The 12025-nt window shown below is 32.5% G+C and overlaps 2 protein-coding genes across 4 annotated transcripts in view; one reads left to right on the plus strand and one right to left on the minus strand.

Moving 5' to 3' along the window:
* Positions 1-186: 186 nt before the first annotated feature.
* Positions 187-8337, plus strand: LOC119828166. 3 transcript variants are annotated; one of them, XM_038350263.1, is made up of 5 exons: positions 221-367; positions 671-761; positions 844-1269; positions 1368-1527; positions 1610-2083. In XM_038350263.1, the coding sequence occupies exons 2-5, from the start codon at positions 695-697 to the stop codon at positions 1833-1835; spliced, it is 879 nt and encodes a 292-aa protein (XP_038206191.1). In that variant the 5' UTR covers positions 221-367; positions 671-694; the 3' UTR covers positions 1836-2083. The 3 variants fall into 3 exon arrangements, with proteins under 3 accessions (XP_038206199.1, XP_038206191.1, XP_038206207.1); XM_038350271.1 differs by lacking the exons at positions 671-761; positions 844-1269; positions 1368-1527; positions 1610-2083 and adding exons at positions 3254-3332; positions 7005-7359; positions 8117-8337 and having other exon boundaries at positions 187-367; XM_038350279.1 differs by lacking the exons at positions 221-367; positions 671-761; positions 844-1269; positions 1368-1527; positions 1610-2083 and adding exons at positions 4719-5082; positions 7005-7359; positions 8117-8337.
* A 713-nt stretch (positions 8338-9050) lies between these two features.
* LOC119834474 (RNA-binding protein 39-like) overlaps positions 9051-12025 on the minus strand; it is a 4672-nt gene continuing 1697 nt past the window's right edge. The window contains exons 2-5 of the mRNA XM_038358887.1: positions 11707-11973; positions 11160-11375; positions 9683-9804; positions 9051-9471 (exon numbers count right to left, since the gene is read on the minus strand). Coding sequence (XP_038214815.1) covers positions 9183-9471; positions 9683-9804; positions 11160-11375; positions 11707-11973 — 894 coding nt within the window. The 3' untranslated portion in view covers positions 9051-9182. The remainder of the gene's footprint in view (positions 9472-9682; positions 9805-11159; positions 11376-11706; positions 11974-12025) is intronic.

Below are 12025 nucleotides of genomic sequence, written 5' to 3' on the forward strand. Positions count from 1 at the left end.
TATTTGCTTCTATTTATAGAACATAATTGTAGACCTTATTTACTAAGTTCTACTTAAAATCGACACGTCGGACATGAAATATATACCGATATGATAAATATTTTTAATTATTGATTGGGCAACACAGTGTCAATCAATGTGTACACCATAGATATGTGTCAATGTTGTGTAGTGTGGTGTTTTCCGATGTCAAATTGTATCGAATTGCCATTTGTAATTTTTGCTCCTCGATGACATCTCGTTAATTATTGTTTACGTAGTAACTTGTTCGTATTTCTTAATCTGTGATTATTGTCATTGATGTCTGTAGACAGCAGTCAGTGCATAAGTGATAATAATATATCAAATAATAAATTGGTTGCTGAAGGTATGTATTTACTAACATTTAGTCACTACATTTATTTTAGTAATTATGTATATTCTCTTTCTATACGAATAGCTTTTGTCAACGAACCGGTTACAAAGTGATTATCGGATAAGTAATAGGTAGTGACTCTTAGTTCTTTCTACCTGTAAGTGTAACAAGCTCTCGACAGGTGACTAACTTCTAACGTAGCAAGAAAATGTAGCGTAGGTGTGCAGTTCGTTAAGAAATATAGTCATATTAAAGTGTTACTTGAACCTCCTGTTACCAAGAGTGTGTATTTTATTTCACTTTATTTTTTTAAAGGTCACAAATTTATTTTCTTCAAAAATGCATAAAGTATACTCAAGATTTAATAATTATTGTTGTCAAAAGCAATTGACAAATGTTCTCTTTGGTAAGTATATTTGTAAATAGATAGATTATTTCAATATTATTTATTTAAGTATTTAAAATAACAGGTTTTCTTTATTATATAGGCAAAAGAGATAAATTTGGGATTTCTCTTCATAATTCACCGATTCTAAAGTTTCCTCAAGCCACAGCTTTAAAATTACCGATTAATGTTGTTAATATCTATGCAACTGAAATGGGAAGATTTTCACCAATGAGAGAAAGAGACATATCCGGACCAGTTATCAATGCTTATGATGATAAGAATGTTACGAAAATTGATATTACTGTTCAATCAGATCCATATGTAAATAAGTATGATTGTCGTGGTGCTGTAAGTTTGTCTTCGTCTATGCAGAGCAATGTGCCCAGCCCCTTCAGTGGGAATCACACACACTTGAATATGCCAGGGTCACAGTGGGGCCAGGGATATAAATATTTATCGGACCATCTTCAAGGAGCTCATTATCTTACACTACGAAACGAATATCGTGATAGGTTATTTACTGGAGGTATGAACAATTAATTGTTATCTTCATTACAAACATTTTTACAAGTCATTATAAAATTATCTTTATTCATAATAAATTATTATTTTTACAAAGCATAGCCATTGGAACAAGAAATATGAGTACAGACACTACTAATAATCCTATGAGTGCAAAAGAAAAATTAAAAAAGGCTGTTAAAGAATATGGTACAACTGTCATTGTATTCCACGTTTCCATCTCTATCATGTCTTTGGGAATTTGTTATGTACTTGTATCAAGGTATGGATAATACATTGTGCATGATAATTTTGTGTCACATGCATATAATAAATTATAATATATTTTGTGAATTTTATTTCAGCGGGGTAGATCTTGTAGCAGTTCTAAAATATTTTAATATTGGAGAAGGGAAACTATCAAACATGATCACATCAAATGCTGGGACCTTTGTAATAGCATATGCTATTCATAAAGTTTTAGCACCAGCTCGAATAGGAATCACACTAACTTCAACCCCATTCATAGTGAGATACTTAAGAAACAAAGGCATTTTGAAACATAGTGTCAATTCAGGTGGCGGTAATTAATACTGATTTGGTTCTTTTTTATTTAAGATTATAGTGGGGAACGTAATGGGTCACTTAATTATTTACATGTATGATGTACACATTATGATATGATAAATAAATAAAATGAGGCATATTATTACTGTTACGAGTGTGCAACATTCTCTTTATAATTTCTATGTATAGATGTAGTTTTAATCTTAGGATATACTTTTTGTATACATACTTATTTTTCATTTTTAATATTTAATAAAAATATTTTATTGAAATTGCTTTTCCATTCAAACCAGAAGTATCCCATTTCTATATCAAACCTAAAAAAACATTAATGACCATTTTTATTTTTTATTATATTATATTCAATTTTCAACAATTCGATTTAAACCATTCGAAGATATCAGAAATTCGCATATTTCTATGAATCTGTTTCGTTAATACCAAGACAACACTTTTCTAATATTATAAATGTAAATGTGTCATTGTTCGTTTGTCGTTCTTTCACGTCGCAACAACAGAGCGATTTTATGTATTTGTTTTTGTTTGGAGATAGGAAATGCAGAGTCCTGAGTGACATTATACTCATATGTTCTACTTTTACGGTGATGAAATATTTATCTCATTAAAGGCGCCCTGTTTACAGGCGATCTGGATCGCTATAATGGATTTTGACTTCTGTGCTTATGGGAATTACTATGATAGCGAAACGTTATACAGCTATACAATAAATTTCGTTAAATACCTACCTAACACAGCTTTCATTTAAGTTACTAGTTGCACGCCCCGAACCTGCCTGACATGGTTCGGTAAATTATTCAATTAATAGACTTAAGTATAATACAGCTTCTTACTAGTGAAAGAACATCACAAGGATTCAGTAGTTTCGAAGAATATATCATACTACAAAGAAGTTAATTCATTTTTATAAAGTAATAGTGTACAATATAAGATAAGATTATATTATTTTTAGTCTAGAGTTGAAACATTAAAAATTACATATTTTTGATCCAAATAACTGTAACTGAATCTTTTGAATTCGGTATCTAGCGAATTTGCATACCTTTATGAGATATATTTTATAACTGGACAGTGGAAAGTAGGTAAACAACTAAGAAACAGGTCTGCATTCGATTTGGCTTAAGACTAAAGGTCATTATTCCCATGAAATACTTGACTACTAAGAAGGTGAAATTTGATTCCATTTTGTTGTAAGAGTAGGTTCAGTAGGAATAAAAAATGAAATTATTCTACAGTTACTACCTATCCATATACTAAATAGTAAGTAGCTTAAATAATAGAACAAGAAAGGTGAACAAAAACGCGAGTATAAATCCTTTTGAATAATATAATATGTAACCCTGGCTATTACAATATGACAAGTTCCTACTAGTAATTATGTGTACCTACGTCTTTGTAATGCATAATGTAAATTATTGTTGTAGATAAACATAAAATAAGTATGGCAGAATTAGCAAACGTTGATCAAGATCAGCAACTATTGGCTTCCTGTTTAAACGACTGGTAAGTTTACTCATCACATTCGACGAGACCCAATATAACCACCTAAGTACTTATGTACTTCTATAATGATCTAAGTCTTGTGAATAAATATATTCATAATGTTTAAGTTCACACACATAAACAATAAACTAGTTTTTAAATATTTCCAGTTGAATGGTTCGGTACTTTTCATATATAGGTACAGGTAATTAAGTGTTTAATGCAAATATTAGTAATTAGTTAGGTATGCATCTAGGTAGTAGGTTTTATTCAATGAACAGTGGAGAATGATCTCCGATTGCACTCGGTTCGTAATCACAAGCTTGTTGTCATAGTTAAATAAACAGACGTAGACTCAAGAATATTAATAATGGATTTTAATAAATTATGGATTACGCTTACTCATATTATTAAGGCAAGTGTGTTTGTCCTTCTTTTACTGCAAATCATAGAGACAAATTAATGTGATTTTTTAAGTAAAGATAGTCGAAGAGATGGAGAAGGACGTAGCCTACTTTTTGTCTCCTTCTATCCCCCCATTTCCCTAATCCCTATCCTCAAAAAAATATTTTTGCGTAATCTGGTACACAGATTCAATGTTACCAACGAAAAGCAAAATAAGGCAGGAAGCTACCTTATTTTCGGTACATCGTATAAATGCCGATTAAGATCCAGTATTAATTATTGTTTTTTAAATAACTTCATCATAAACCTGACTGGTTTGAAATGAGTTATAATATAAAATATAAATACATATCTAGTTTATTTATGTTTATATGAGAGCGTACAATATACACACAATATTAGCCATAGCACAGAATAATAAGTACAAGCCATAGTTAAAAAAAAAACAAAAAACGTATCAAGGATATCAACTTTATACATTGTCTACTTTATACAATGTACAGAGTAAACGTAAAGAAATTATTTAATTCTGGCGATTTAAATCATGATAATAAGATAAACTCATTAAATTATTGTCTTGCCCCCGAACCTTCGAAAGTGTACATTATTTGAAGAATTAAAACTGTCCATTAAAAGTAGGTCGAAAATCGAAATATAGTCAAAGGAAGTCAGCTACATACATACATACAGGTTAAATTCATAAAAGCGTGTCAAAATCTATTGTTTTGCAAAAAAAATATATTGATGTGATTTTAATTGGAATAATTTACCACGTAGGTCACTTGCGCAGTGCTGCTTCTAGCAGGTAGGTATACATTTTATATTTGTATGTAATGTTATTTTACATTTACGGTATATTTGCACGACCACCAATTAAAGCCATATATAAAGATATAGGAACAAAGATTTGCAATTAATCACGTCACAATAATATAACAACTGCAAATAAGCTAAGTTTAATCCTTTGTTCGCTGATTGCCGGGTCACTGGCTGCTGGCTGCGTATCTTTGTATTTTGTAACCCACATGTCGAGTGATATATACGCTAGCGTAGTATAATATATTTAAGTAAATGTAATATTCACGTTCGGTACCAAGTTTAGTAGGTATGTGATATGGTTAAAGACGTCAACACAATAATTATAGATAAGCAATACAACTTGAGTAACAAAATATTTGTAAAGTAAATGTCTTTCATCTCATGTATTTTGTGTAGATAAACGGATAATTTTTTCATCGGTTCAGTGTAGTTGCGTATTATTAATGTGATAGTTGTCAGTTAACTTTTAAATCATGTTTAAATATATTATCTCCCTACTGTATGCCCTGGTTTTTCTTCAGGGTATGAGTGTGTTGTGTGATACAAGGTATGTTAATTTGTATTATTTATTATTTTATCTACACTTATATCATAAAGAGGAAACTTTTGTTACTTTGTATGTTTGAAACGTTTCCACCATTAGAAAGCTACATTTTCACTGAGTGACATTGGCTATACATGTACTACGGGCGAAGCCGGGGTGAACACCTAGTTGTGTGTAGAAAACTCTTATTAAGGTATAGTTAATACAAAATTGACAATTATTATCCGTTTAAAGATTATAATACCTGAGATATATTAAATAGCCAAAATTAAAAATTGTTATCACAACCTAGATATGGGTCTATTTGAGAGACAAAAGTACTTAAAATATGTAAATTGTAGATGATGGAACCAGCATAAAATTTTACCGGCCATAAAACAATTCATATATTGATGAAGTGATGAAATTAATGATATATCTCACAATAATTAAAAAATCAATCAAGTGCAACCCGACCCCGTGCCACGAAGGGTTCGTATAAAGAGCAACTGCATAGAAAATTGGTCACCCAGCCAATTTATAACCGTGTCAACATTTGCCTATCAGATTTTATTTTTAATCTTCCCTCCCACAAATTTTGATACAGAACCCCAGGCACGCAACTCTAGTTTAAAAAATCTATATTGGTAACAAAGTATACCAATTACTGACGTAGATAGCTACTAATCATTTTGGAGCAGTCGTGTTAAGTACGTAACGTAACTAACGTTAGAATTTTTGACTTTTTATAATACTTATTAGTTAGCTATAATATACCTACATAATAACAAAACATTGGTGCGTAATAATAAAAATAGTAATATAAGGTTCCTACAACCATCATCAATGAAGGTTGGTTAGCTCAGTACCTACCTGAACCAATTTCCTATGCAAGCCTTTGAGTTGTGCAATTAAATAAAAGTAAACAAGTCCATATTTGAATTCATGACCTTAAGTTTTTTGATGTTTTATATTTGGTGTTATTTACAGTTGTATGTTATTCGTATAGATTGGTCTCTAAAGGCCAATAAACTGTTATAATTATAATTTTAACGCACAAATAGGGAATCAAAAGAAAATTATTCCATATTTCTTGTTTAATGTCGAAAAAGGATACAAACTTTTATGAGGTATCCAGCTGTATATTAAAATTTATCGTGATACGTATCTACACACAGATTTAAGAAGAAATAGTTTTGTTAAGAATTCAACAAGTATACCATTTTGTCCATTACCTTACTTTATCGTGTGAGAATTGAAAAAATATAACGTTATCATCTAATTATTCCGTAGTTATCGTACTAGCCATTTTTATTCGTGGTATTTAATCTCCTTACAACAAGCGATGAGCGGTTGACGGTTGAAGTGATAAAAAGAAAATCATAATTACTATTCCTCTATTTGGTTATCGAACTAAATAAACTTGTGGCACAAGCTTTTTAAAGTTTGTATTAATAATAAGTTCATATAAAACAACATTAAATAAGGCTAGTATGCTTAGTAAGCTTCCCTAATTGTTGGGTATGGTGATACTATTTCTGCGCGCGTAAAATATAGCCAAATAGTATAGGAAATAATAAAGGAATATAGCCAAAGAGTGGAATATAGCTGTGGCGACTGTAGGGTGTGTGCGTGTTTCTGGTCAAGCAGTCTTACATGTTTACAGAATTTCTGGTTTATCGAATTACTAGAGGCTTTTCGGAAGTACATTTTGAATTTCTGAATAACCTATAATTTAAATTCAGATATCCGAAATCCCAATACACCATGAGTAGAGTTTTAAACTCTCTCAAATCATAGTGGATAAGCTTTAGTTCGAGTTGAATTATTATCGTTGGATTTGTTCGTGATTCCCGAGTGCTATATATATAACACACGGAATATATCACGGGCGTTGCCGGGACAGACAACTAGTAAATTTATATTATCTCTTTCCTTATTTTCAGCAATATCACTTCACCAGATGAAGGACAATATTTATTCGACTTCACAAAGCATGACGATGTGTACGACTGGCAAGAACAATCGGACACAGTTCGAAGCGTGGGGATGTCTAAGGCCGTTTTTGTATTGCACCAGAATACTCAGTTTAGAAGAGCTATATTTTTCGCACTCTTGAACCCACAATTGAATGGAGCTGGATTTGCTGGAATACGTGCGCTTGGATTTTATGATCTTTCTGGTCACACAAAACTTCAAATTATGTGTCGTGGTCAAGGACAGTATAATGGGTTCAAAATAGTTTTGAGGCATAAAGATTTAAACGATGAGCCTAATTATTCATTTGAACAATATTTCCAGGTACAATTAACACTAAACAGCATACATTTATCGTTTAGGTATATGCAGTGACTAGTAAAATACTCTTCGAGCTCAAGAATCATATCATGCTTGGCGATTTTTAATATTTGTTTAAGTAATAAGTGTAAGATACATGAATATCAATTCACGCTAAGTTAATCTACCCGTTACTTATATTTAAATTTAATTTTTATTATATACTTAAATACACAACATAATATGAGCATACCACGGATTACTCTAACGTTGCGCTGCTGCCGCTATTTTATCGGGTCAATAACATCAGTGGCAGGAGCGCGCAACACTTAGTTTTCTTTTTGTACAGGGAAATTGGACCAAATGCTACTTTTATTACTTAATGACAACGAAAGAGTTCCCAGTAATCTTTTTTTCGTATAAAGAATATTTCACCAGTCACCCTATATATTTTTATGCTTCTAAGTAAATGGCAGAATTAACAGGATACTCGTTAAAGTAAAACCTTGTTTCCTTTATATATTACAGTAGCATATAATGAGCAAAAAACATTTTGTGGATAGTAAGAACATACGTAGGTACACTGTATAAACAATTTAGTAAACAATAAAATTGAATATCTTGATCTACTTTAATATCTGAATTTCTAAAGGGAAAGTTACGTTCAGATTTTACACCTACATGTTGTTTATAGCTTTCTTTTGTTGTAATGCCGCTAAACTTATAACTTTATGGCAGTAGCCTTATAATTCAATGATTTTAGCAACAATTTTAATTTCAGGCGCCCAAGGATGAGTTTGCTTTGAGAAGTTTGCCATTTTCAGAATTCAAAGCATATTATAGAGGTAAAAGAGTAAACAACAACGAGACCCTAGATTTGTCACAAATAACAAGTATTGGGATTCAAATGTATGGCGGCGTTTACCAACCGGTAAAGCAAAAAGGTCCGGCTACTTTAGAAGTCGATTGGATAAGAGCTGTTTAATAATATAATATGATGTACTACGTTGTTTCATTCGAGCTGTTAGCGCCTCTTCACATAATTAATCAGTTCTAACTCGTTGCAATGTTAATCGATAAATATATTTCTGTTAGACAGGAAGTTTTTACTATGCTATTTCCATTTGTCATTTAAACATCTGAAATGAAACAATAACTTTTTAATTTCATAAACTTAGCTCGCTTTCACTTTATATTACTATATTATAAACTAGCTGCGCGCCGCGGTTTCACCCGCGTAAGTCTGTATCCCGTAGGAATATCGGGATAAAATGTTACCTATATGTTATTCCAATTGTCCAGCTGTCTACGTACCCAATGTCATTGCAATAGATTCAGCAGTTTTTGCGTGAAAGAGTAACAAACATACACACATCCTTACAAACTTTCGCATTTATAATATTAGTAGGATTGTATAGTAAGATAGTAGGATAGGTTGCGACTGTCTCTTTTCCTCATGTTATTACGCAAGCGACGAGTTACGAGTTACGGTCGGAATACTGATATTTTATATATTATCTAACTTTGGAGTTTGGACAGGTTAAGTTATCAATTGATTTGTTAGAATTCTCCTATCGTAAAATTTTGTTCATGTTAAAATCGATCTAGATGAATTTATAAGTCAGAAACAGTTATCCTAGAGGTGACTTATCACGATTAACTATTGACCTTAAAAATAATTAAAAATTGATATCAGCATAAAGTGTTGTATAAGTAAAATAAAAACGACAAAATTAATATTTTATTCTATAATAATTAAGCCAACACACTATATTTATATTAAAATCAGGGTATCATATTAAATCGAGGAATCGTTCTATCGAGAAACCGATACGAGTGATTGTGGTCTATCTCTGGCGCGTGGGCAAGAGGAGTGTGAGCGCAGTCATGGCGTCGGGGAATAAGGAATGATAGTTGACGAGAGGCACGTAAGCCGCCGTGATCACGCGCCCCGCGAACCAGCGGCCGTGCAGCGAGTTCACTGACGCCACTGCTGTAGCTATCGTAGGGCACTTGCAGTACACGTTCCCTTGGGGTGAAGCTTTATCTACGTAGACGTGCAAAACGCCGCCGTGTTTGTTGCATTCGCTGATGACGTCATCGCGAATCTCGATGTCCCAGCTCGGATTCGATTCCCTGTAACAAATAAGAGCGACGATTGTGATAGGCAAATGTTGATGTTATTTCAATTGTTACCTACCGAGTTTATCGGGACGAGGCCATCTTTTAATAATAAACAGGAGTAAAAAAAGTGTTAGTATAAAGAATTACATAATTGGAAATTTATTGTCTGTAAAAAACTAGCCAAAACTAAAAAAAATACCAAAAAATATTTTGATAAACTTACGTGGCTGGGTCGAACATGTTATTTAGCATAAAACACTGTGTTGCAATTGGTGGAGCAACTTGAGGTTGAGCTGTTAAAGTTGATCCAGCTCCCATTAGTACAGATGCTGCTGCTGGAGGAATCTGAAAACACTTTTTACTTTAGCTACCTAATTATTGTAGATTTTGTATTACAATTAAATATAACGATGCTATAACGTATAATTAAACTGCTTTTTTATATTAGTTACCTCTTTTATCTTCACTAATAATAATAATATTATAAAGAGGAAAACTTTGTTTGTTTGTTTGGTTGTAATGAATAGGCTCAAAAACTACTGGACCGATTTTAAAAATTCTTTCACCATTCGAAAGCTACATTATCCGCGAGTAACATAGACTATATTTTATTTTGGAAAAAAATAGAAATATAATAATAATTATTGAAACATTCAAACCAGTATACCTATAAAGCTGAAGGGTTAGTTAGTTCGTTTGATATTATTTAGTTAAACTCAAATATATAACTCTAATCGCAATAATTTAGATATTCAACTGGACAGCTATATATTTTAAAGCTGAAGAGTTTGTTCGTTTGTTTGTTTGAACATGCTAATCTCAGGAACTACTGGTCTGTTTTGAATTCTTCAACGCATGGGTGCAATTATGCATGCAATTAGTTCATCATATGTAGTGAAATACATAATATTCTTATCTTCAAATCAAAATAAGTATATCATATAAACTACTCAAAATAATAAATAGGGTTCTAAAAATGGAATTTGGTATGAAAATTTTATCACCTATGAGGTAAACAGACCCTTCACTGTTTTATGATATCACAAGTTTAATGATATTTAACAAGTATGTGCGGATGGGTGGTTATTTGTTAATCTTTCAACGAAGAACTTCAGAATTAATTTTGATGACAAATTGTAAGATTTTTAGTTTAGGGGCCGTTCAAATATTAGGTACGGAGATTTATTACAATTATGTAAATATCATCCAAAATAAACAGAACAAAGATCACCCCCCATAGCGCTTACGTAATATTTGAACGGCCCCTTAACTAAAAGTACAAAAAATTACACTTATAATGAAAAGTAAATTTTTTAATTAGTAGTAACTAAACTCTTGTTAAAAACTTACTCACTCATCAATATAAGTGTAAGTAAAAACTTATCAATATAAGTGTAATTTTTTGTACTTACGTAGTTATGGCCATGCACACAAGCTATAGAAATACTTGCACCATGCACCCGCAGATAAAACCACGAGGAACAGTTAGTCAACATAAATAAAGAGGAGCATTAATCATTTATTTTATTGAAATGGATTTAATTTTAATCTTGAAAATCCAGTGGTATCCAGTAAATATATCTATCTATTATCATTGCTGAATGACAAAAGTCATTCATCCCAGTCAAGCCATAGATAGTGGCTTGTACAATCACATATGCCTAATTTGAATGTACATAAAATATAAAGAAAAAAAAAACCTGCAAGCCGGTGCCCTCAGCCAGTTTGAACATGAGCTGCAAGCGGCCGGTGGCGCCGAGGTCGACGCCGGCGCGGTCGAGCTCATCCGCGTCGAAGCGCGTGTTGGAGCCGCCGTCCGCGCGCTCTGTCACGTTGCCCACCTTCATCGGCCGCCCAGCCAGCTCGAAACCGTTTAGTTGCTCCATGGCCTTCTTCGCGTCTGTCGCATGGTGGAACTGAAATTGTTAAGCGTGCGTTACTTGTGAGAAGCTATATGGGTCAGTGAATACACAATGAAAAATAATTCAATCAAATGATCATTCGTGTATTAGATAGGCATGGAAGAGTTATCCAGGAAAACACATGTTAAATAAAACTTTGCGGCGCTGGAACGTCGAAAGCACTTTAATGCCCCATTTTTTTAATATGGCGGCTCGATCGAATGTTACGAAATAATGGCGGAATGTTACGAAACGGAGAAGTTCGAAATAAACACCTATAAAACCCATTTATAAAACTCCCGGAATAGTCTAATATATAAGTAGGAACAATCATGTAAATACTTACTGTAAGGAATCCATATCCTTTACTTTTTCCTGTATCTGGATCAGTCATAAGTTGTATGTGATCAATTTTTCCAAATGGTTCAAATATCCCCCGTAACATATCTTCAGTTATATTAAAATGTAATGAGCCCACATATAATCTCGTTGGTCCATTACAAGTCTTTGGTGCTAAATTAGGCAGTGAATTTCCCACTCTATTCTTTTCTGCTTGAGTGTGTTGTACAATAATGGGAACACCAAGTAATTTTTGCCCAGTTAATCCTAATGCCTAAAAATTAGAAATCATGATAATAAAATAACAAACAAATGCACAAAGTATT

The sequence above is a fragment of the Zerene cesonia genome, chromosome 1 (genome assembly GCF_012273895.1).
Source record: "Zerene cesonia ecotype Mississippi chromosome 1, Zerene_cesonia_1.1, whole genome shotgun sequence".
Classification (NCBI taxonomy): domain Eukaryota; kingdom Metazoa; phylum Arthropoda; class Insecta; order Lepidoptera; family Pieridae; genus Zerene; species Zerene cesonia.